The sequence below is a fragment of the Hemitrygon akajei genome, chromosome 4 (assembly GCF_048418815.1).
Source record: "Hemitrygon akajei chromosome 4, sHemAka1.3, whole genome shotgun sequence".
Classification (NCBI taxonomy): domain Eukaryota; kingdom Metazoa; phylum Chordata; class Chondrichthyes; order Myliobatiformes; family Dasyatidae; genus Hemitrygon; species Hemitrygon akajei.
The window spans coordinates 40812684-40838515 of record NC_133127.1 but is presented as its reverse complement, the minus strand read 5'-3'; the positions used below and the strand labels follow the sequence as shown (position 1 = coordinate 40838515).

At 41.6% G+C, this 25832-nt stretch overlaps 1 protein-coding gene across 5 annotated transcripts in view; it reads right to left on the bottom strand.

Annotated features, from left to right (window-relative positions):
• The window catches only part of LOC140726275 (netrin receptor UNC5C-like), a 359820-nt gene that overhangs the window by 73863 nt on the left and 260125 nt on the right, over nucleotides 1–25832 (bottom strand). For all 5 annotated transcript variants that reach the window (XM_073042431.1, XM_073042432.1, XM_073042433.1 and 2 more), the window contains exons 3-4: nucleotides 9716–9859; nucleotides 6596–6699 (exon numbers count right to left, since the gene is read on the bottom strand). In XM_073042431.1, coding sequence (XP_072898532.1) covers nucleotides 6596–6699; nucleotides 9716–9859 — 248 coding nt within the window. The remainder of the gene's footprint in view (nucleotides 1–6595; nucleotides 6700–9715; nucleotides 9860–25832) is intronic.

Genomic DNA, 25832 nt, shown 5'->3' with positions numbered 1-25832 from the left:
TGTTCTAAATTTACAAGCTCATGGCTGACCACTTAACCTCAGGGAAGTAAAAAGCTGACTGGTCCCAGTCTTTTCCCTAGCGTAGGGAATCCAAAACAAGAGGGCATAGGGTTAAAATTTATTTTTGCACAGTAGGGGAATTAAGGGTTATGGGGAAAAGGCAAGTAGGTGGAGATGAGTCCATGGCCAGATCAGCCATGATCTTACTGATTGGCAGAGAAGGCTCAACGGGCCAGATGGCCTCCTCCTGCTCCCATAAGAACTGCTCCCAGTTCTTAAAATTTTGAATTAACCTATTAATGCTACTAAATAGGAAAGGATGCAAAAAAGATTTACAAAGTTGAGAAAATCTGCAGATGCTAGAAATCCAAGCAACAGCCGAGCCTGCTATTTCCTCCAGCATTTTGTGTGTGTTGCGAAGATTTACAAAGTTGTTCCCAGGACTGAATGGACAGGACATTTTTTCTGAACCGACCTCTTGCACAACCTCTTTATCGTATAAGAGGTCAGTTCAAGAGTTTTACAACAGCAGGAGAGAAGCTGTCCTTGACCATGGTGGTAATGTTCATGTTTTTGTATCTTCTGGAGTGTAGGAAGCTGAGAGGTGACCTCATAGAGGTTCATAATATCACGAGGGTCATAGATAAGCTGGTGGCGCATGGCCAAGTAGTTAAGGCGTTGGACTAGCGATCTGAAGGTCATAAGTTCAAGCTTCAGCCAAGGCAGCATGTTGTGTCCTTGAGCAAGGCACTTAACCACACATTGCTCCAGTCCACCCAGCTGAAAATGGGTACCAGCAAAATGCTGGGGTTAACCTCGTGATAGACTGGTGTCCTATCTTGGGGAGGAGTCTCGTACTCTGTCACTTCACGCCACGGAAACCGGCATAAGCACCAGCCTGATGAACCTATAAGGCTCGGGATAGACTTTATCTTTCTTTATAGATAAGCTGATTGGTCACGGTCTATTCCCTGGTGTAGGGGGTTCAAAACTAGAGGGCATTGGTTTAAAGTGAGAGAGGAAAGATTTATAGAACAATACAGCATTGATGTAGACCCTTTATCTCAACAAATCCATGCCGACAATGGTGCCCAACCATCTAATGCTAAATTCCTGTGCTCAGCCCATATCCTTCTAAGCCCTGCCACAGCATGTACTTATCCTATACTTAGATAATACGGTGGAGGCCAAGTTCATGGGTATATTCAAAGTGGAAGTTGATAGATTCTTGATTGGTTGGGGCCTCAAGGGATATGGTGAGAGGGCAGGTGCAAAGGGTTGAATGGAATCCGAGATCAGCCATGATGAAATGGCGGAGCGGACTCGATGGGCTGAATGGTCTTATTCTCCTTCTCTAACTTAAGGTCTTATGGTCTTATACCTACTTCAACCAATTACTCAGGTAGCACCTTCCATGTACTCACACTCTTTTAAGTGTTTCCTCTCTCACTCTGAACCGTGGCCCCCCAGACCTGGGGAAAGGACCACTGCCATTCACCTTTTCTATGCCCATCTTGTTTTTATAAACCTCTTTTCTAAAGGCCTAGCCTGGAAAACCTCTCCCTATAACCAAGCCCTCTGGTCTTGGAAAAACCCTTTGAAAACTTTTCAGCACCTTTTCCAGTTTAACCACTATGTCTCTCTGGTTTGATTTCTCAAACTGCATCACCTCACACTTACCTGCATTGTAGTCCATCTATCACTCCTGAGCTTAATCCATCAATTGATCAATATGCTCTCGCTTCCCTGATCAAGATACTCCTGTAATCTATGATCACCCTTTCACTATCAAAAGCACCTCCTAGTTTCATGCCATCCACAAATTTACTGATGAAGAGTGACACATACAAAATGCTGGAGGAACTCAGCAGGTCAGGCAGCATCTATGAAGAGGAATAAATAGTTATTGTTTCGGACTGAGAAGACTCATCAAGACTGGAAAAGAAGGGGAAAGAAGCCCGAATAACAAGGGGAGGGGAGAGGAAGTAGAAGCTAGAAAGTGATAGGTGAAGCCAGGTGGGTGGGGAGGGTGGTGAAGTAAGAAGCTGGGAGGTGATTGATGGAAAAAGTGAAGGGTTGGAGAAGGAGGAATCTGATAGGAGAAGAGATTGGAATCACGGAAAAAGGGAAGGAGTAGGAGTGCCAGTGGGAGGTGATAGGCAGGAGATGAGAAGGGTTAAGAAGGAAGCAAGAGTAGGAAATGGAAGAGTGGGGAATGGATGAAGAGGGAGGAGGTGAGTGGACAGGTGTGGCACTTCTTCCGCCTGCAGGGAGAGATGCCAAGAGGGGTGAATTGACAAGGGAATCACGGAGACAGTGATCAGAGAGTGGGGGAGAGGTGAAGATGAGCTTGGTGATAGAATCTTGTTGTAGGTGGTGTTAATTGCAGAGAATGATTTGCCGGACGCAGAGGTTCGTGGGGTGGTAGGTAAGGATAAGAGGAGCTCTACACCCCTGTTAGGATGGTAGGAAGGTGGGATGATGGCAGATGCCCAGGGTGAGGGTAGCATCAGTGGTGTAGAAAGAGAAACCCATTTTTTGAAGAAGGAAAACGTCTCTGATATTCTGGAAAGGAAAGCTTAATCTTGGGAACAGGAAAGTTGGACAAGAAGGAACTGAGAAAAAGGAATAGCATTTTTACAGGTGACAGGGTGGGAAGAAGTTGATAGCTGTGAGAGTCAATTAGTTTATTAAAGGGCAAACACGAGGAAATCTGCAGATGCTGGAAATTCAAACAACACACACAAAATGCTGGTGGAACACAGCAGGCCAGGCAGCATCTATAAGGAGAAGCACTGTCGACGTTTTGGGCCGAGACCCTTTGTCAGGACGAACTGAAGAGGCAGATACTAAGAGATTTGAAAGTAGTGGGGGGGAGGGAGGAATGTGAAATGATAGGAGAAGACCAGAGGGGGTGGGATGAAGCTAAGAGCTGGAAAGGTGATTGGTGAAAGTGATACAGAGCTGGAAAAGGGAAAGGATCATGGGACGGGAGGCCTTGGGAGAAAGAAAGGGGGAGGGGGGGAGCACCAGAGGGAGATGGAGAACAGGCAGAGTGATGGGCAGAGAGAGAGAAAAAAACAAACAACTAAATATGTCAGGGATGGGGTAAGAAGGGGAGGAGGGGCATTAACAGAAGTTAGAGAAGTCAATGTTAGAGAAATCCCTGACATATTTAGTTGTTTGTTTTTTTTCTCTCTCTGCCTATCACTCTGCCTGTTCTCCGTAAGCCTCCCGTCCCATGATCCTTTCCCTTCTCCAGCTCTGTATTACTTTCGCCAATCATCTTTCCAGCTCTTAGCTTCATCCCACCCCCTCTGGTCTTCTATCATTTCGCATTCCCCTCTCCCCCCATTACTTTCAAATCTCTTAGTATCTTTCCTTTCAGTTAGTCCTGATGAAGGGTCTCAGCCCGAAACGTTGACAGCGCTTCTCCTTATAGATGCTGCCTGGCCTGCTGTGTTCCACCAGCATTTTGTGTATGTTGTTTATAAAAGGTATCAGTAGACAATTTGTCCCTAGAGATGGGAGACAGAGATTGAGAGAGGGGAGAGAGGTGTTGGAAATGGACCAAGTAAATATAAGGGCAGAATCAAAGTTGGAGCCCAAGTTAATGAAATTGTCAAGCTCAGCATGGGTGCAATAAACAGCACTGTGCATGCTGTCAATATGGTGCAGAAAATACTGGGAAGCATTATCGGAGAAAACTTGGACCATGGACTGTTCCATGTAGCCAAAGGAAAGGTGGGCATAGCTGGGGCCATGGCCACATCTTGCATTTGGAGAAAGAGGGAGATAGATAGATAGATAGATACTTTATTCATCCCCATGGGGAAATTCAACTTTTTTTCCAATGTCCCATACACTTGTTGTAGCAAAACTAATTACATACAATACTTAACTCAGTAAAAAATATGATATGCATCTAAATCACTATCTCAAAAGCATTAATAATAGCTTTTAAAAAGTTCTTAAGTCCTGGCGGTTGAATTGTAAAGCCTAATGGCATTGGGGAGTATTGACCTCTTCATTCTGTCTGAGGAGCATTGCATCGATAGTAACCTGTCGCTGAAACTGCCGAAAGTGAAATTTTGGATCGTGAGGGCCAGCTCTTCCAGATTGAGGAGGATGGTGTGGGTAGAGAACTGATAGCGTCTGTTGAGAAAGAAGCAGGGAGCTACAAGGCTTTCTTGTTTTGGGGATAGAAGTGCATGAAGACTGAACATCCATGGTGAAAACAAGGTGATCGGGGCCAGGGAATTGAAAGCTTTTGAAGAGATCAAGAGCATGTGAAGTGTCGTGGATGTAGGTGGGAAGGGAATGAAACAAGGAGGATAAAATGGAGTCAAGCTATGCTGACACGAGTTATAACTTGTGTTTATAACTTACTGATCAAGCCTTATATATTCACATTCAAATCAATTATCTGAAAAACAGGAAGATGGATATATTTGGGACCAAGTGTGGGCAAATATGGATGACCTCAGTTAGGTAACTTGATTGGCATGCGTGAGCTGGACAAAGCACCTGTTTTTCCTGTTCTATAACTCAATGACTTGATAAATCATCATCAATTACTATTTCCAAGCTCTTTGTAGAACTGCTCCTGAATCCTTGGCTCCTGACCCTATCATCTGGTTCCAGATTTTTCAAACAATTTCCCTCTAACTATCATCAATACCTTGGAAAGCTCAATCAATTCACTCCTTTAATCTTCTAGATCTCAAGGAATGAAACTTAAGTGCGGAATCTCACATTGTAATTTAACCCTTGGTGTTTAGGTATTATTCTGGTAAATCTACACTGCACTCCTCCAAGGGATTTTTAATACTCTTGTTCATTGCTCTACCAGTTGCTAACCTAGGATTCTCCAAGTTCCCAAAACCATGATTTCCACTCTGTAGAAGCACAAGAGAAGCAGGTGGGTGTAGGGTGTGTCACTGACATATTCCTCTTCATAACTTGGAGATGTCTCACTGTTCCTTCATTGCTACTGGATCTAAATCCTGGAATTTCTTGTCTAACATTGCTATGTTCGGCATGGACTAGAAGGGCCGAGATGGCCTTTTTCCGTGCTGTAATTGTTATATGGTTATATGTTCACTACACAAGCTACAGCTACAACACTAGCTCAAAGAACAGCTGCTTCCCTTCAACATTTGGTTCTTGAACCAAACTGGACTAATCACAACCTTAGTAAAGCACTATAACAGACTTATTTTGTTCTAATTATGTTCTATCTTGTATAATTTTATATAGTTTATGGTTACCTTTTGAATGATCTGTCTCTGATGCTCTGTGTCTGTGTTACTGCTGCAAGTAAGTTTTTCATTGCACTTGTACATACATGAGCTTGCGGATGTGACAGTAAACTTGACTGATTTTAACTTGGTGATGTTTCAAGGAGGAGGCTGCCTAACACCTTCTGAAGGGTAACAGACAGTGGTCATTAATATGAGCTTTGACAGTGACATTAACACCTGAGATTTAATTAAAAACACAGTGGATTAGCAATTCTTCCTCTGTTCTGCTTGATGAAGGCATGGAGTATAAATACACGCACAATAAACCCCACTTCTGAAATCTGGATCTCTTGAAGTCAAGTGCATTTTTCATTTAATGCTTGCAGCTGAAGGCAATTTCCTATGATTTTGAAGGCAGCAGTTTGGTTTGTTGATTCTGTAATTATTGCAATGTTTTCTCAGACTCAATATTCAGACATGACACTCTCAAATGCATTCTAGTGGAGAATTACTGAGTGAGTACTTTCAAAACTTTTGGTGAATTTGGGATCACCTCTCTGTTCTTCAATAACTTCTTTGGGAAGCCCAGTGCTCAGAATTCCAATACGTTGTTCCAGATTCTACAATATCTTGTGCCTCCATGACGGCACTGCATTGCATCAGACACCCAGCCGAGGAAACCAGAGCATCCGGTGGGACCCCACATGGTCACAGGGAGAACGCACAAACCACACGGATAGTGCTAAAGTTCAGGATTAAACTTGGGTTGCTGGAGACACGAGGCAGTGGGTCTACCAGCTATGCCACTGTCGCATCCAGTACAGAAAATATATTTGCCTTTGGTTTCTGTATCTCATCAGCAATGTGGAGGGGGGGGGTGTCACACAATGCTAATGGTGTGAAAATGTCGTGGCCGTGGGTTTTGTTGGAATGTGGCTAGGGGATCTCATAGATCACACACAATTAGGTTGGCAAGCTCACCTTTCCTAAAGAGCCTGCTGGACCTCCTAAACCTTAACATATATGGTCCTTAAGTTTTCAGTAGAATAACCTGTGCCTCAAAGGAGCCCCAGAGAGAACAGCCAGCACATATTCCCAGCTGGATTTCTTATTTGATGGATATCCAGAGACAGTGCAACTGAACAGAATTCTTTAACTGAATTTGAATCCATTAATCTTTCCCAATCAACCTCTGTTGCCAGAAGCACGAAGTAACTAATTTATTACAACTCATTAATCATATTATGCTGTATTTGTTTAATGTTATGACTTCCCATTAACCTTGGAGCGGATCCAGTTCAGGGTGGTTGATGAACCAATTATAGATGGAGGAAGTTGTGACAGGCACTCACCTCAGCCAATGGGATACCTTCAGGGGGACGGCACTGAAGAAGCACCTCTTGCTCCATTGATACCTCTTTGCCTAATGGTTCTTGTTCAAAGGTCTTCCGCAGATCTGGACAACAGATTAGACAGATCTTTAATCTCTGGCCTGCTGAAATAATTGAAAACAGATGGAGAAATTGCACCGATGTGACTTGGATGTAGAAAAAGGCAGAATGTGTAGAATGTTGGGTCTACCTTGCCTTTATGGGCTGAGATGGCAGTGAAGAAGATTATCAAAGTTGAATGACGAAGGTTATCTAAAATCGCAGTGAAAAAACAAGGTTTATCAAAAGTTGTAAGGGGATGTTGATCAGCTAAATTGAACACCAGCTAAAAGTGAGCTGTTGCATTTCTGAAAGTTAAATCAACGTAGGACACGCACAGTAAATGGTAGTGTTGTAAAACTGAGGCACCTTGAATATGGTTCCCTGATAGTGGAATCATGGCTATTCAGGGTAGTGAAGAAGGTTTCTGGTACACTGGCCTCTGTCAATCAGGATACTGAATATAGAATTTGAGAGGTTAGTATACAGTTGTGCAAATCAATGGGGATGCTGCACTTTGAGTATTTTGTGTTAAGAAGAATATTATTAATTTGGAAAGAGGGCAGAAAAGATTTACGAGATTGTTAGCAAGACTCCAGTGACTGAGTCTGAGTCTGAGGGGCTGCATAGGCTAGTATTTAATTCCTTTTTAGCATATGAGACTGAGAGGTGATCAAATAGAGATATTACAAACACGAAAGGCATAGACAGGGTGAGTGCACACAGTCTTATTCTCAGGGTTAGAGAATCAAGAACTAAAGGGTTTATTGTGAGTGGAAAAAGATTTAATAAGAACTAGAAGGGAACTTCTTTTTTACACAAAGGTACGTATGTATGTATGTGGAATGAGCTGCCAGAAGTGGTTGAGGCTGGTACAATTCCATTTTTTTAAGGCAGTTGGAAAGTTATATGGTCAGGAAAGGTTCAGAAAATTATGGGCCAGATAAGGCCAAATAGGACTAGCTTGGCTGAAGGTCTCTACAACTCTATGGCATGTACCCAAATTCAAAGCATGCACCGTTCCAGAGGCTGCAAAATAAATTTCTTGGCTTCTGCACCTCTGCAGGACAGTGCCACGTTTCAGATGAAATTGGAACTAACACCATCTGCTCTCACCGGTGGAAGTAAAGATCTCTTGACAATTAGCCCAGGGGCAATTAGGTCATGGAGTTGTGGACTAATTTAGCACAGAAACAGGCCCTTCAGCCCACAATGTCCATGCTGCCTGTTAAACCTATTTACGCTAATCCTATTAATGTACATGAAATTCATAGCTTTCTATGATTTGGGGATTCAAGTACTTGTTAAATACAAGAGCTTCTTAAATGTGATGTGAGTATCTGTTTCCACCACCTATCAGGAATGGACAAAAAATGGCAACATTGCCAACATTGTCCACATCTTATGAATAAATAAATAGCAAACTTGTTTTCATATAGCAGTAGGAATATTGGGAGTTACACCTTTTCTAACCATTACTTATTGACTTTGGGTTTGACAGAGAAAATGGAATTTCTAAAAGATGAGGAGAGACTGAGCTTATTTTAAATAAAATGGACATATAAAGTATCAAATAAGCCAAGTCATGGTGAGGCAGCTTTACTGGTTACAGCCCATTACTTTGGAAATGTGGTTTGAATCTTACCAGGGTTGTGTGTTGAAGAACCAGACCCAAAATGGGGGAAACATGGCTTTGCAATGTCATAAAACAACAGGCTAATCCTGGGTTACAAACAGGTTCCATTTTAACAAATATTTATAAGTTGATTCTGTCCATACAAAGTCAAGTTTATTGTCGTATGCACAATTACTTGTACGCATTGGTGTGATGAAAAACATACTTGCAGCAGCATCACCAACATACAGCATAAGAAAAACAAATTTCACAAGAGAAACATAGATTAGACAAAATTAGAGAGGAAAGAGCACAAATAGAGAAAAAAAAGTCCACGTAGTGCAAAGTAGTCATGGTGTTGCTATACAGAGGTGTTGATTAGGGTTAGGGGGTCTCTCTCTTTCTATCTCTCATAATCCACTATAGAGTCATACAGCACAGAAACTAGTCCACATTGACCATTAGGCACCCATCTACACAAATCTTACACTAATCTGATTTTATTTTTCCTAATTCCCATTATCTGCCCCTAGAGTCTGCGACTCACCTACATACAAGGGGCAACTTACTGTGGCCATTTACAGTAACCTGCTATCCTGCACGGTCTTTAGGATGTGGGAGGTTACCAAAGCGTTTGGAGGAAACCCATGCAGTTACAGGAGAATGTGGAAACTCCACACAGACAGCACCAGAGGTCAGGATTGAACGTGAGTTTCTCTGCGACAACAGCTCTATAGTTTGCACTACTGGGCTGCTTCGTGTATTAGAAGGAATCTGATAAACCATAGACTTCAAATAGACTCCTGCTTATTGTAAACGAATCCCCATTAAATTATTAGTTTTTAACATAATTTAATGATATGGATACCAACTCTTCAGAACTGGAATAAAGAACATTGCTGGAGAAGAATTAAAAGTATTAAAATATTTAGTGTCTTTATGAATGATTTTTAACATCTCTGCTTACTGGCTCACTGGAGTTTAAAAGAATGAGAACTGAACATATTGAAACACATAAAATGTTTCCAAGCGTTTCAGAGTTAATGTAGTTGGGGCTGGGGTGTCTAGAGATAAAATAAAGGGCTGCTGGTCAGGGCGGAAATGGGGACAAATGTCTTCACTTGAAGGGTAATCAATATTTGAAATTCGTGATTCTGAAGGTTATTATTGCACATTTATGGATAGCATAGAAGACAGGAAGTGGTAGAACATGAAGGGAATTGAGGAAAAATAGTGTGGGAAAGTGGTAGTGAAAGGTAAGAGACTAGCTATGTTTTTAATTCTCCTGCGCTTCAATTTGTTGGGGAGCATGGGATAGCATTAATGTTTGTGAAACCTAGCTGGTTAGTTGGAGAGAAAAGGTCATTCCTGGGCCTTTCTTCTTAAAGAGCAGAAACTAATTTCCAATTCTTTGCAGCAGCACTTACATGCAATCCGGACGTAGGACTTGTGACTCTTGGTGGTTCCAGAGGAACTCCACGCAACACACTGGCACCAGTAATCCTCCGGCCCAAAGAGTTCCTCCACCTGCTGCCTAGAGATCTCGATGCTTACTTCTTTCACAATAAGCCCTGTTGGTCACAAGAAAGCGTTGAAATTGTTAACCTCACTTCATACCTGGAACAGAGTGATGACCTGTTGGGACTGTCAGAATGAGGTAGCCCTTGCAAACACTTCAATAATCATTCAGTAATCTGTGGATTTAGACTGAGATGGCCCCTCGATACAGAACTGGAGGAGGTCGGCAGATTTAATTGTAATTCTCAAGAGGGAACTAACTGAGTAAGCATCTAAAAATTCTGAGGATACATGATGGGGAGAGGTAGGCAGAGAAGATATTTATTTCTCTTTATATTTATTTATTTTATTTAGCAGTACAGCCCAGTACAGGTCCTTTTGGCCCAATGAGCCTGTGGCGCCCAATTACACCTAGGTGACCAATTAATCTACTAACCGTATGTCTTTGGAATGTAGGAGGAAACTCACTCAGTCACTGAGAGATTGATAAACTCTGCTCAGACAACGGCGGAATTGAACCTGGATCACTGATACTGTACTAGCATCACGCTAGCTGCTGCATTGCCATGCTGTCTCAAGGATAATCGATGGGCATAATTCAGGGACGTTTTCTAGTTTGGGGACGAAGTAGCTAAAATGCTTTTAACATTTGAAACATTATGAACGTGGTACACATCAATTTTTTTAGGATATTTGAGATTTAACCTTGACTATTTATAATATAACACATGAAATGGCCTGTTCTTGTGGAGGATTACAGGATTAGAGGTAACTGTAAAAAATGAGTGATAAGTCAATTGACAGGGATGAGTTGAAATATTTTCACGCTGACAGTCACAGATCTTTGGAGCTCTCTTCCTTAAATGACAAAGGAAGCAGATACTTTGAATGTTCTTAGGCCAGTAGTGGATGGATTCTTTTCAAACAAGGAGGTCAGAGCTTACAGACTGTAGGTGTGAAGATGGAGATGAGTCATAGATGCCTGGATTCAGGCCTTCAGCCCAACCAGTCCATGCCGACCATGTTGCCCAATTTCCTGCATTTGGCCCATATTCCTCCAGGCATTCACTGTCCATGTACTTATTCAAGTGCATTTTAAATGATATTATTGTACCTACCACAACTACAATACTTCTGCTAGTAGCTTATTCCATATATTCATCATGCCCTACGTGAAAAAGTTGCCCATCAGGTCCTTTAAAATTTTTCCCCTCTCGTCCTAACTCTACACCTCCTAGGTTTGGACTCCTCTACGCTGGGGTAAAGACTGTAAACATCTATGCCTCTCTTAATTTGAAGCTCTTATAAAGGTTCACCCCTCATACGCCTATATTCCAACGAATAAAGACCTAGGCTGGCTCCCTATAACACAGACCCTATAATCTTGGCAGCATCCATGAAGATCTTCCCTGCACTCTTTTCAGTTTAACCGCATCATTCCTAAAACAGGGTGACCAAAACTATACACAGTACTCCAACTACGGCCTCACCAGCAACTTATAAACCCGCAGCCTAAGGTCCCAAATCCGATACTCAATACCCTGATTGTTGAAGGTCAGTGTGCTAAACCACCTTTTTTAGTACCCTGTCTACCTGTGATACTATGCACTTCACTTGTAATCCTAGTTCTCGCTGTTCCATTACACTCCCTGGTGCATAGGTTATGAGTTATAAGTTCAGGTTATAAGTTGTACTATGGCTTGGCTTTCAAAAACACATCACTTCACACTTAACTCTATTGAAATCTATTTGCCACTCTTCAGACCTGTTCCCTAACTGATGAAGATCTCCTTTGTTCTGTTTTGTAGCTTCAAAACATTAAATTGATTGAAAGAAACTCATAGGAGTCCAAAATTATAAGTGTAGTTTGAATTTACTTTAGGCAAGAAGCGCACGTATCACATGGTAGCGATGTGTCATATGCAATTAACATAATTTTACATATAACCCATGTTCAATTATTTAAACAAACAAGATTGCTTAATCAATTCAATACATACACAAAATTATCCAAATATAACTGAAATATTACATATACAACAACCCTGTAATCTTCTTCACTATCAACAACACCTCTTAATTTTGTGTTATCTACATGAAGTTACAATCAGACAGCTGTGATCTATTAAATGACTTGACAGTCAGAATGGTCTACCTGTGCCTTACTTCATACATCCATTGATATGTATATATGTATGTCATAGAGTAGTTGCACAGAAAAAGACCCTTCGGCCCATTTAGCCTGTGCTGAACAACTTAAACTGCCTACTCCTATCAACCTGTACCTGGACTCCTCCATACCCCTACCATCCATGTACCTATCCAAACTTGTATTAAATGTTAAAATTGAGCTTGCATGCACCACTTGCACTCCCACCACCCTGTAAATGAAGATGTTTCCCCTCATGTTCCCCTTAAACTTCTCACCTTTCAGACTTAACCCATGACCTCAAGTTGGAAAAGGCCTGCTTGCATTTACCCTATCTATACTTATAATTTTGTATAGCTCTGTTAAACCTCCACTCAATCTTCTATATGTAAGATAAAATGTTTGCAGAGCATGGGAAGCTTGAGAAATGGGGGGGGGGGGGGGGGGTGGGGATGATTTCAGCCAGAGATGGAACGATTGAAAATGTGATCGCATTCTGAACACTCTGTGAAACTAGTAGAGCCACTGCGTCACAGGGCCAGAAAGCCAGGTTCAATCCTGATCCCAGGTGCTGTCTGTGTGCTTCCCTGTGGCCATGCGGGCTTTCCCTGGGTGCTCTCTGGTTTCCTAGAACATCCCAAAAACATGAATGTTGGTAGGTCAGTAGACTGCCTGCTGCAGGTTGCCTTTAGTGAGTAGATGAGTGGTAGAGAGTCCAGGTGGTGATGGTGGGGGGGGGGGGGGGGGGGGGGGGGGGTGGTTAGTTGATAGGAATGTGGGGAGAATGAAATGGGATTAGAATAGGATTGGTGATCGGCTTGGGCTCAGTGGGTTGAAAGCCCTGTTTCTGTGTTGCATCTTTCTATGGTATTAAACAACAGGATGCTACACAGCTGGCATAAAGTGAGAGGCTGCTTTTTGGGTCATTGTGATTCAATGGAATGGATCTTGCTGACCTAACTTCCTCCACGTGGAACCTCTACCTATGGTCTTCTCGGGCATCACCTGGATGGATCATGATTTGCTTCTTTTCTTTAGCATTTACAACAAAGGTTCACAATCTCTTTATGACATAGACCCCTAAATTAACCGAGGAGTCTGCAGACCCAGTTTGGAAATCCCTGAATTAGAAGAGTGAGATGAGACTTGATCAAACACAAGTTTCTTGGAGGCCTTGATAGGGTAAATGTGAAGAGAGTTTTTCCCCTGACAGTTGAGGCTAAAACTTGTGGTTCCCAGTCTTGGATTAAGGGTTGGTCTGAATGGTGGCTGGACCTCCTCACTTCACCCTGACTGACTTTGAAGCAGCAGAGGTGGAGTCGGGCCTTTGCCAGCTGTGACAGCTCTCGATCTTTCTTTTAAAATTTAGGAACATATAGAACTATTAAAATTAAAATAAATAATTAAAGCATATTAAAACTTTAATAATGCAAATAAAAATTAATAAACAACATATGAATAATTTTTAAAAAATAAAGGAAAGCGTGATTATTTAAAAAATCCTCCATGACCTGGATCAACATGTGGAGGCCTGCATGCTTCAAGTCTCCAGCAGGTGATGCCAACTCAGGGCCACTCATGTTGGAGCGTCTGTGGACGAGTTGCCAGATGAAGACTGATCCAACCCCTGCTCCTGAACGGACAGACTTGTGGTTCTCCCTCCCGGGCCATGCCATACAAAACCACATTTAAAAAATGTAAATTGAATTCCAATCTGCCTCCTAACTCTCAGCCCAGAAGCACCATTGGACTCTGTGTGATTTCTAATCAGCCCAATGTAAAGGTGGGGAAGTGTATCAAGACTGGGTTATGTAGGGTCCAACAATGTAGTGAGCTGACTGATTTGGCAACAGAAGTTGGTCATTAGGTCTGCAATTTTGTACTCCACAGCTCCTGTTCATTAATCACTAAGTTGCTGTTGCTTCAACAGTTGAAACTCCAGTGATTCCAAGCAAGATGCCAGCTCAGGTCAATGTGATTGTCCCAGTGATTGAACCAGCTGAGTGAACCAGCTCAGTGTGATTGCAGTCTGCATGAGGATAGCCATGTAAACTAGTCTTGTGTTTTCTTGATTATAGAAAGAAAATTATCCCATTTATAGGACCTACTGTGGATATGTTGGGATACTGGAGTCTACGATTGGAATACTGGAGTTATACTGCACAGAAACAGGACCTTCAGCCCAATTAACCGAGTTGTCAACTTGTGCTAGCACCATTTCCTCAGTTCTGATCTCTTTACCTAAAGAAGGTCTTACCTATCATAGTGCAAATGAATCTTCACCAGGTTGGTTCTTGGGCTAGAAGATCAGTCATAAGAAGAGATATCGAGTAGGCATGCCTCTTTTGTTCTTGAGTTTAGAAGAATGAGAGATAACATGTTTGATGCACAAAATTCTTGGAGGCCATAACATAGTAAGTAAGGAGAGGTTGTTTCCTCTGCCTGAGGAGTTTAGGACTTGGGGACAAGTCTAAGAAGAATGGATCAAGCATTCAAGACTGAGTAGAAGACAAATTTCTTCACTCAAAGGATGGAGAATCATTGGAATTCTCCATGGCAGAAGGTTGTGAGAGGCTCAGATAATGAGTTCATTCTGAGCACAGAATGTTAGATTTCTGAATATTAAGAAAATGAATGGATATTTAGATGGGGCAAGACAGTAGTATAGATATAAAGTATCAGACATGATCTTGTCTGTTTTGAAAGGACAAACTGGTAGGCAGAGGTGGAACTATGGCTTTGTTGTTAAAAAATGAATTCAAATTTGAAAGGAGTGACAGGATCAAAAGAAGTAGAATCCTTATGGGTAGAATTAAGAGACTGAAAAGGTAAAACAAAACCTTGATGTTAGTTATATATAGGACTCCAAACAGTAGGCGGGATGTGGACAACAAATTGCAAAAGGAGATAGAAAAGGCACGTCAAAAAGACAATGTTTTGACAGTCTTGGGGGATTTCAATATGTAGGTAGATTGAGAAAATCAGGTTGGTGCTGGATTCCACAAGGGAGAATTTGTAGAATGCCTACAAGATGGCTTTTTGGAGTAGCTTGCCGTTGAGCCCACTAGGGGATCTTAGAAGGCAGTTATCATAATATGATAGAATTCGCCCTGCAACTTCAGACGGCGAAGCTAAAGTCAAATGTATCAGTATTACTTTGAAGTAAAGGGAATTATAGAGGCATGACAGAGGAGCTGGCCAAAATTGATTGGAAGGGATCACTAGCAGGGATGACAGCACAGCAGCAATGGCTGGAGTTTCTGGGTGCAATTTGGAATGCACAAAATAGACACATCCCAAAGAAAAAGTATTGTAAAGGTAGAGTGATGTAACCGTGACTGATAAGGGAAGTCCACGCCAACACAAAAGCAAAATAGAGAACATGTAATAGAGCCAAAATTAGAGGGAAATTAGGGGATTCAGAAACTTTTAAAAACCACAGAAGACAACTAAAATACATGGGGGGGGGGGGGAATGAAATATGAAAGTAAGCTGCCAATAACAGCAAAGAGGATACCAAAAGATTTTTTTCAGATATATGAAGAGTATATTCACCTTCATATATATATGTGGGTGAGAGTAGATATTGGACCACTGGAAATTTATGCTAGAGGGGTAGTAATGGGGGGGGGGGGTAAGGAAATAGCAGAAAAACTGAATAAGTATTTTGAATTAGTCTTAACTGTGGAAGACACTAGCTGTATGCTGGATGTTTGAGAGTGTCAGCAGGGAGAAGTGAGTGAAGTTGCCAGTACTAAGGAGAAGGTGCTGGGAAGCAGAAAGATCTGAAGGCAGATGTCAGCTGAACCAGATGGTGTACACCCCAGGGTTCTGAAAGAGGTAGTTGAAGAGATTGTGGAGGCATTAGTCACGATCTTTCAAGAATCAATAGATTCTGGTATGGTTCCGGAGGAATGGAAAATTGAAAATGTCATTCCACTTTTCAAGAAGGGAGGGAAGCAGAAGAAGGGAAAGTTTTGGCCAGTTAGCCTGATTTCAATGGCTGGGAAGATGTTGGAGTCAATTGCTTAGAATGTGGTTTTGAGGTACTTGGAGGTACATGATAAAATAGGCCAAAGTCAGCATGGTTTCCTTAAGGGAAAGTCTTGCCTGACAAATCTGTTGGAATTCTTTGAGGAAATAATTAGTAGGATAGACAAAGGAGAATTGGTAGATGTTATGAAATTGGATTTGACAAGGTGTCACACATGAGACTGATTAACAAGATAAGCGCCCATGGTATTACAGGAAAGATACTAGTATAGATAAAGGATTGGCTGATTGGCAGGAGGCAAAGACTGGAAATAAAGGGAGACCTTTCAGATTGGTTGTCAGTGAATAATGGTGTACTGCATAGGTCAGAGTTGGGACCACTTCTTCTTACGTTGTATATCAATCATTTGGATGACTAAATAAAGGGCTTTGTGGCCAAATTTGGGAACAGTATGAAGATAGGTGGAGGAACAGATAGTGTTATGGAAATATGGATGCTGCAGAAGGACTTAGACAGATTAGGAGAATTGGTAAAGAAGTGGCAGACGGGATACAGTGTTGGGCATGTATGGTCATGCATTTTAATAGAAGGAAAAAAAGCATAGATCATTTTCTAAATGGAGAGAAAATTCAAAACTCCAAGGTGTGAAGGGCCTTGACAGACCTCATTTAGGATTCCTTAAACATTAGTTTGCAGATTGAGGTGGTGGTGAGGAAGGCAAATGCAATGTTAGCATTTATTTTGAGAGGAGGTAGAATGAAAAAAGAAGGATGTTATGCTGAGGCTTTATAAGGCACTGCTGTGGCCTCATTTGGAGTATTCTAAGCAGTTTTGGGCCCCTTATTTAAGAAGGGACGTCCTAACATTGGAAAGGGTTCAGAGGCAGATCACCAGAATGATTCCAGGAAAGAAAGGTTTATCGTATGATGAGTGATTGATGGCTCTGGGCCTTTACTCTCTAGAATTGAGAAGAATGAGGGGAGGGATCTCATTGAAAGCTATCAAAAGACATAGAGTGGATGTGGAGAGGACGTTTCCTATGGTGGGGGAGTCTCACACCAGATGACACAGCCTCAGAATAGAGGTATGAATATTTAGAATGGAAATGAGGAGAAATTACTTTAGCCAGAGGATGATGAATCTGTGGAATTGATTGCCACAGGCATCTGTGGAGGTCAGAACATTGTGTGTATTGAAGGCAGTGGTAGATAAGTTCTTGATTAGTCAGGGCATGAAAAGTTATGAAGAGAAGGCAGGAGAATGGAGTTGAGAGGGAAATGGATCAACCACGACAAGATGGCTGAGCAGACTCAATGGGCCAAATAGACTAATTCTGCTCATATGTCTTATGGTCTTGATAGAAGAAAGATCCATCTGACTACCTTAGTCATAACTTGAGTAAAACTGAAATTGCTGGGAACACGCAACAGGTAAGGCAACATCTGTGGAGGGAGAAGAAGTGACAATATTTCTAGTCAATGATTTAATTCCAATCATCAACAACAAACTTTTACTCTCTTTCTCCCTCCATAGATGCTGCTTGACTGTTGGAGTATTTTCAGCAGTCTGAGGTACCCACGTGCTTCAAACAGGCTTGAATTTTACCTGTGCCCAAGGAAAATGTGGTAAATTACCTCAATATTTATCATCCAGGAGCACTTATATCCACAGAGATTAAGTGTTTTGAGAGGAAATATACCGACTGCTGCCTGAGAAGAGATTTGGTTCCACTCCAGTATGCCTACCATCAAAACTGGTCCATGGCAGATACCATTTTATTGGTTCTTCACTCAACCCTGGACCAGTTGGACAGCAAAGATGCATACATCAGGATGCTCTTTATCAACTACAACTTGGCATTCAATACTATAATCCCCTCAAAACTAATCAATAAGCTTCAAGACCTTGGCCTTAATATCTCCTTGTGCAATTGGAACTTTGATTTCCTCATTTGCAGATCTTAGTCTGTTGGGATTGGCAACAACATCTCCTCCACAATCTCTATCAACACAGACGCACCACAAGGCTGCATGCTTATCCCCCTGCTCTACTTGCTTTACACTTATGACCGGGTGGATAAGCACAGCTCCAATGGCATATTTATGTTTGCTGATGACACCACTGTCAATGGCCAAATCATAGATGGTGACGAATCAGCATACAGGACGGAGATTGAAAATCTGGCTGAGTGGTGCCACAGCAACCACCTCTACTCAATTTTAGCAAGACCAAGGAGCTGATTATTGACTTCAGGAGGAGGAAATTGAAGGTCCATGAGCCAATCCTCATTGGGGAAATCAGAGATGGAAGGGGACAACAAATTTAATTTTTTGGTGTTATCGTGCCTTGGGCCCAGCACCCAAGTGGAATTAAGAAGAAAGAACAGCAGCACTTCTACTTCCTTGGACGTTTGCAAAGATTCAGCATGGTATCTAAAGTTTTGACAAACTTTTATAGATATGTGTTGGATAGCATATTGACTGGCTGCATCATCCTTGAATGGAAAATATAACAAAAAAGTAGTGGATACGGCCACGTTCATCATGGGTAAAGCCCTCCCCACCATTGAGCACATCTACACGGAGCATTTTCGCAGGAAAGCAGCATCCATCGTCAAGGACCCCCACCACCCAGGTAAAGCTCTCTTCCCGCTGCTGCTATCAGAAAGAAGGTACAGGAGCCTCAGGACTCAAACCACCAGGATCAGGAACAGTTATTACCCCTCAATCATCAGGCTCTTGAGACAGAGGGGATAACTTCACTTCTCCCATCACTGAACAGTTCCTACAACCTATGGACTCTCTTTTAAAGCCTTTTCATCTCATGTTCTCGATATTTATAGCTTACTTAGGGTTATATATGGTGAAATATATGTACTTTGATAATCAATTTACTTAGAATTTCGGAACTTTGAAATACATATTATTAGGGCTTTGCACTCAGGTACCCCAAATACCAAGCTTCCTTTAGTGTCTTCTTGCCAGGTCACACTAACAGCAACTTATAACATTAATACTTTGAAACTTCTACAATGCAATGTTCAACGGAAGTTGTAAAGAGGTATATGTACCTTTGTCAGTTATGGGTGTATAGACAAATTCCTTTAAATGCTGCCAATCAAAAAGACTGAGCTGGCAGCTTGGTCAGCAGGCAAAGCTGTCCAGGACATAGTTTAAGAAAATATGAGCAGAGTTTTGAAAGTAAGTTGATCTAATCTCCTTAGTGCACTTGAACTGAATATCGCAGTTGCTCAGACATTTGGCCAATGCAGCAATGGTGCTGAGCTCAAGGGGCTCAGTGTAGGGAGGCCTACATTGAACAGAAAATCACAAATATAGCATTTCACCTCAAAAACAGATTATGTACTTAAGAAGCAGGAGGACTGTAAGCAACCTGCCAGATTACAGGCTAACTATTCAAGGTAAAAAGTATTTTGTGTTTGACAGTATTGAGACCAAGATTAGCAAGGGATTACAGCATTATGCACGCATCTAGCGGTTAACGTGTCTTATATCGACTCTTGGGGCGATGTTAGGAAACTTAAACTCAGGCAAGTAGAAGAGGATTACACAGCAAAGCTTGTTGTTCAAATGCTGCCAGTTGTGATTCAGGGATTTCACTGCTTCCTTTGAACATCAAGACAACCCTTTTTTGAGTTTGCCATCCTCTTTAAATGCTAACACTGGCTTCATTCAGACTGCCTTGTCAGTTTGGGTGGGTGGTTCCTGTCACTGAGCTGCCCTGTTCCTGCCCTGTGTATTGAAAAGGACCTGCCACTCACCCCCGCAAAATCCCTGTGGTTTTACAAAGACAACAGTGACCAATAGAATAATCAGCAATCAGAAACAATCTTCAGCTCCAGAGTCACTACACTCTTTGGGCAATATACATGAGATAAAGATGCGTTTATAAATATTGTATGAATCTCTATTAAATTCAGTAGGGAACTGAGAAGCAACTTCCTTCATTTAGAGTTTCAGTGGAATGTGAGCCAGTTTTCAGTGGTTCCCAGGTTTCTGTTCCTCTGAACCGTTCGTAACTCAAACAGATTGTAAGAAATATCTAAAAGGCCTGCTCCATATGCTTAGGCTCCGCTTCAACTCCATGCTTCTGATCTTTAGTCACCCGGTTTGGAAGGGGATGGGTTGATTGGGAAGATCTCTGGCTGGTTTGCTCAAGGGTTGAGGGTTCTGCGATGGGAGATTTGTCTTTTAAAGAAAGATCGGACAGGGGATGCTTACAAACCTCTAAGAGGTAATTTTGTTTTAAAGTCTAAAATTCTCTGGGGGGTTTTACAGGGTTGATACTAAGAGGATGTTTCAATTGACTGGAAGACTAGGTCTGGTAAGGCAACTCTGCAGAGTAATGAACTCAGCTCAATGTATCACAGGAACATCTCTCCCCACCAATAGGTGTATCTACATGAGGCATTGCTTTGAGAAGGCAATATCATAGATACTCGGCATTTGTGCCACGTTATCTTCTCACAGCTACCATTAGGCAATAGGCAGAGAACCTTCAGGTTCAAAACCAGCTACTTCCCTTCAACCATTCCATTTCTGATCTAACCTGCACAATCCTGGTCACTACCTCAGTATACCAACACTGGCCACTTGCACTACAATGGACTCTGAATATTTTTTGTTGTAATTATGTTCCTTCTTGTATAATTATGTATAATTCATGTTTTTCTTATGTAAGTTGTGTCTCTGCTGCTGTTTTGTGTCAGTAAGTAAGTTTTTAATTGCAACTATGCCCACATGTATTGGTGTTCTTGGAAAGGAGCTGATAGAGGTCCTCAAAATTTATGGACATTGAGGGAGTAGGTATGGGGGAATCACATTCTTGGGAGAAGTAAGGATTATTGGTATCAACAGGTGTAACAATTACATCCATGGAGCTCTAACTGATTCAGAATGGGATTACATAACTGCATCGTTAAAACAAATTTGGCAGTGAGGAGATTCGAGTATTTGATCAAGCATTTTGGTCAAAGAAGCATGTTTTAAAGGAAAAAAAGTCAGAAGAAGGGATTTCTGGAGTCCAAGTTTTATGGATGAAGTAAAGGAAGCTGACAATGGAGGAGCTTAAGGAGATGAGTGAGTGGGTGAGGGAATGAGAGAGTGAGACAGTGAGAGTGAGAGAGAGAATGAAAGTGAGAGAGTGAGAGTGAGTGAGAGAGTGAGAGTGAGAGAGAGAGCGTGAGAGAGTGAGAGTGAGAGAGAAGTATTTGTAAAACAAGAGACTAGCTATCAATATATGTTTGAAGAGGGTGAACCTTCGCAAGGCATCAAGCCCCGATGGTGTATCAGGCAGGGTATTCAAAATCTGGGCTGTCCAACTGGTTGGAGTGTACAAGGACATCTTCAACCTCTCACTGCTGCAGTCAGAGGTTCCTACCTGTTTCAAAATGACATCAATCACAGCCTGGAAACACTCACTTCTACTGTGATGAAGTGCTTTGACACTTGTTCATGCTGAGCAAGGAGTTGGACATGCTGCAGTTTGCCTCCCAGTACAACAGGTCTACAGTGGATGCAAACTTACTGGCTCTCCAGGCAGGTGTGGAATACCTAGACAACAGCATTGAACACCATCATCCCTTCACTATTAATAAACCAGCTGATAAACAAATCCGGAACTTCGTAGCTCCCGCTGCAAGTGATTGGGAGATCACAGTGTAGATTGGTAATAACATCTTCTCGCTGCCAATAAGCATAAGTGCACTTCAAGGATGCGTGCTCAACCCACTGCTCTACTCATTCCACACTCATGGCTGTGTGGCTAGGCACAGCTCAAACCCCATCTATAAATTCACAGATGTCACCACAGTTGTTAGGATCTTAGATGCCGATGAAAAGGTGTATTAGCATGATTTAGATTGGCTGCTTGAGTGGTGCTGCCACAACAACTATGCACTCAACATTAATAAGCCTAACAAATTGATTGTGGACTTCAGGAAGGGGAAGTTCAGAGAACACATACTACATCTCACTAAGGGGTCAGTGGTGGAAAGCAGAGTTAGAAATTCACATCAGCAGATTGTTCAAGGACTGGAAGCGTGAAGAGATTCTGAAGGTACAAAGAGAATGTGAGTATAATCTTCATTTTAATCAGAGTGGGGCTACGATATTGAATTCACTGCTTGTGGAAATAGTGGAAACAAAAATGGAATTGCATAGGCAATGAAATGTCTTCTATCCTTCATTTACATAGATAGAGTAGGAGTCTGCATATTTTATGCTAATTACTATAAGAGTAAAGTCAGAATTTGTTACAGCAGAAAAGCAATACGTCTAATAAAATATTATATAAAATCTATCAATCTTCATTTGAAGATTAGTGATGCAAACATTAAGTCAAAGTTCAAAGAAATTTATTATCAAAGTACATACTGTAAAAGTCACCATATACACCCTTGAATCCATTTTCTTACGGGCATTCACAGCAAATTCATGAAACACAATAGAACCAATGAAAAACTGCACCCAACAGTATGAACAACCAAATGCAAAAGACAACAAACTGTGCAAATAAAAAAGTAATAATAATAATAAAAAATAAAAAGCAATAAATATCAAGAACATGAGATGAAGAGTCCTTGAAGTCAATGGTGCAATGAACATTTCATGTCAATTTTTCTCATGGCTGTGACATACACATCTATTGCCTATTACCAATCAATCTCTTCCCTGAGAATATAAGAGAATGCAGATGCTGGAATCTTCAGCAGCAAACAATCTGTTGAAGGAACTAAACATCTGTGGGAGGAAGGGAATGGCAGGGTTTCAGCTTGATCATCGACAATTCGGCTCCTTCAACAGATGTTGATCAAACTGTTGAGTTTCTCCAGCAGATTTTTTTTTTGGTCCTGCAGTTAGTCTGATTGTACCTACACTCGCTAGTTTTAGACTCCCCTGGGAAAAAAGTCTGTGACTATCTATGTCCCTCATAAATTTATAAACACCTGTAAGATTATCCCTCAGGCTCTGTTGCTCTGGGGAAAACACGACCCAACCTATTCAGACTATCCTTATAATTCATGCCCTCCATTTCCGGTAATACACTTATGAACCTTTTCTGCAGCCTCTCTAACCTAATTATATCCTTTCTGAAGTGTGGTGACTAAATCTACGCACCACATTCTATGTGCCTGTAATGTGACACCCCAAGTCCTATTGCTAATGCCACAGCCAATGAAGATCAGCATTCCATATGACTTCTTCATCATCCTCATTTGTCACTTTCAGGAACTATGTACTTCAGTTCCCAGATTTCTCTGTTCAGCAGCACTACGCCCGGCCCTGCCATTAACTGTGCATGTTCTGTCCTGGTTCAACTTCCCCAAAATTCATCATTTGTTGAATAGTGAAGCCACTCAAGTGGTTGAATGGTCCATTCGCAAGTCAACTGGAGTCTATGGCCTGAGAAATCTCACAGCTAACATATCAATTGTTCTCATCCAGTATGTCCACTGAGAGTTCTGATGGATGGTCATCAATCCTGAACTTTAACCAGTAACATAAAGGGCAAAGAACATACAGATTAGGATCAGGAACAGGCAAGGACCCTCAAGCCTGCTCCACTATTCAATAAAGTTGTGGCTAATCCGATCTTGCACTGCCACTTTCCCCTATAACCTTTGACCAAAAATCAGTCTATTTTGGTTTAAAAAATATTAAACTAACCCAGCCTTGACACACGAGACTGCAGATGCTGGAATTTGGAGTGACAAAGTGCTGGAGGAAATCACAAGTCAGGCAGCTTTGATGGAGAGAAACAGACAGTCAATTTCCAATGAAATGCTTGAACTGTAACTCTGACTGTCCAATTTCCTCCACAGATGCTGCCTGACCCTCTGAATTCCTCTGGTATTTTTTCTGTAGCTGATACACCATCAATAACTTTCGGAGACGTGAGGCGAGAGATAGGCTTTTATTAGCTGGAAGAGAGCACAATCAGCAGCAAGGGACCATCACACAACATCCTGGAGACTGAGGGAGGAGCAGTGCCTCCAATCGCCTTTATACAGGGGTCTGCGGGAGGAGCCACAGGAGCAGTCAGCAGTGGGGGGCGTGTCCAGACAGGTATATGTCGTTCACCACAGTAGCCTGCAGAGTTCTTTGGGACTGGGAATTCCAAAGAGTCTTAACACTCTGAAACAGGATTCCTCCTTAACTCTACTTTAAATGGGTGACCCCTCCCCCTTTATTCTGAAACAATGCCCCTAGATCTGGATTCTCTAGCAAAAATATTGTTTCATTATTAATCCTATCAATTCCCCTCAGAATGCTTCAATAAGATAACCTCTTTTCTCTGTTCTACTTCCTCCACGGACGTCACCTGACCTGCGAAGTAATCCAGCATTATCTGCTTTTTATTCTTAATTATTGAGGCTTATCCCTATCATTAAAACCTCCCAAAATCTATTCACACTAGTGAGCAGAATATATATATTAAAAAAAAATCTTTTCCTAGTTTGTTAGAAAAGGCCTCCTTTCTCTAGAACCCATGAGATAAACATTTTGTTTGGCTGATTCCCCTAGAGATGTATGCAAAATAAAGGTGAACCGCCAACTCCTCAATCTTAAATTGATTTATGTGTCCAATTAAGGAAATATATCAAAGAGTAGTTAATTTTGGCTCAGAGAATAAACACAGGCTTTTTAATGATCTATGTATTCAGCAATACAAATGTGATACAGAAGCCTTGAAGTCCCACACCACCAGGATCAAGAACAGCTACTATCCTTCAACCATTTGGATCTTGAGCCATCCAGCACAACTCAAATCACTACATTTTAGAAACACTTTGACCACTTCAATCACCCTACACTAATACCAGGTTTTTTTGTTCTAATTGTGTTCTTTCTTGTAAAAACTGTGTATAATTTCTGATGAAGGGTCTCAGCCCAAAACACTGACTATTTACCCTTTTCCACTGCTGCTGCCTGGCCTGCTGAGTTCTTCCAGCATGTGTGTGTTGCTTTGGATTTCCAGCATCTGCGGATTTTCTTGTGTTTATAATTTATGTTTTGTTGTTAACATTGCTTATATGAAGCAATGTGCCTGTGATGTTGCTACAATTAAATTTATCATTGAACCTGTGCATACTCTACATGCACTTGCACATATGATAATAAATTTGACTTTGATCTTGACTAAATAGGCTAAAACTTGGGTGCTGGTTGATAAAAATACTTTGTTTATTCATTAGATTCAAGATTCGTGCAAGACAAGCCAGTTTCAGTATTTGCTGCCCATCTCTAATTGTCCTTGAACTGACAGCACTTAAAATTGAGCCTCAGAAATGGTTTGTGTATTTACAAATAGTCCAAGCCAGGTAAGGGCGGGAGCTTTCAGCCTCGGGATTTCAAATCATGGATTGACCTGACATGTTGCTAGTTCCACAGACAACATTGCTGAGCCCAGTCATGTGGTTGAAGTTTTTAATAACTTAGTTCTGGGTTATTAGCTGATAGTCCAAAAAAGCTGGGGTATGACTTCAATATCTTTCTTAGATAAATAAAGATAATTGCTGTATCAAGGTCAAAGCTCTTTCAGCTCAGAATCAGAAAAATAATGCCAATTTGTGAATGTTACTGGGACCACTGTGCACATGGCTTTGGGTCTGACAACCTCTCCTTTTCGTTGTTCAGTCGAGCCCAAAACACTTGGCCAAGCAGTGTTCCTCAACCCTACTACCATGAGGCAACCTAATTCCACTGCCAAGACTATTTCATTTCAGTCTAAGTGGAGGAGCACCAAATCTAGGCCACATAGACACAATGGTCAAGGTTGCACCAAGGAAGTATCTCTACTTCTTCAGAAGGCTGAAAGAAATTTGGCATGCCCTTGATGATTCACACCAATTTTTACAGAT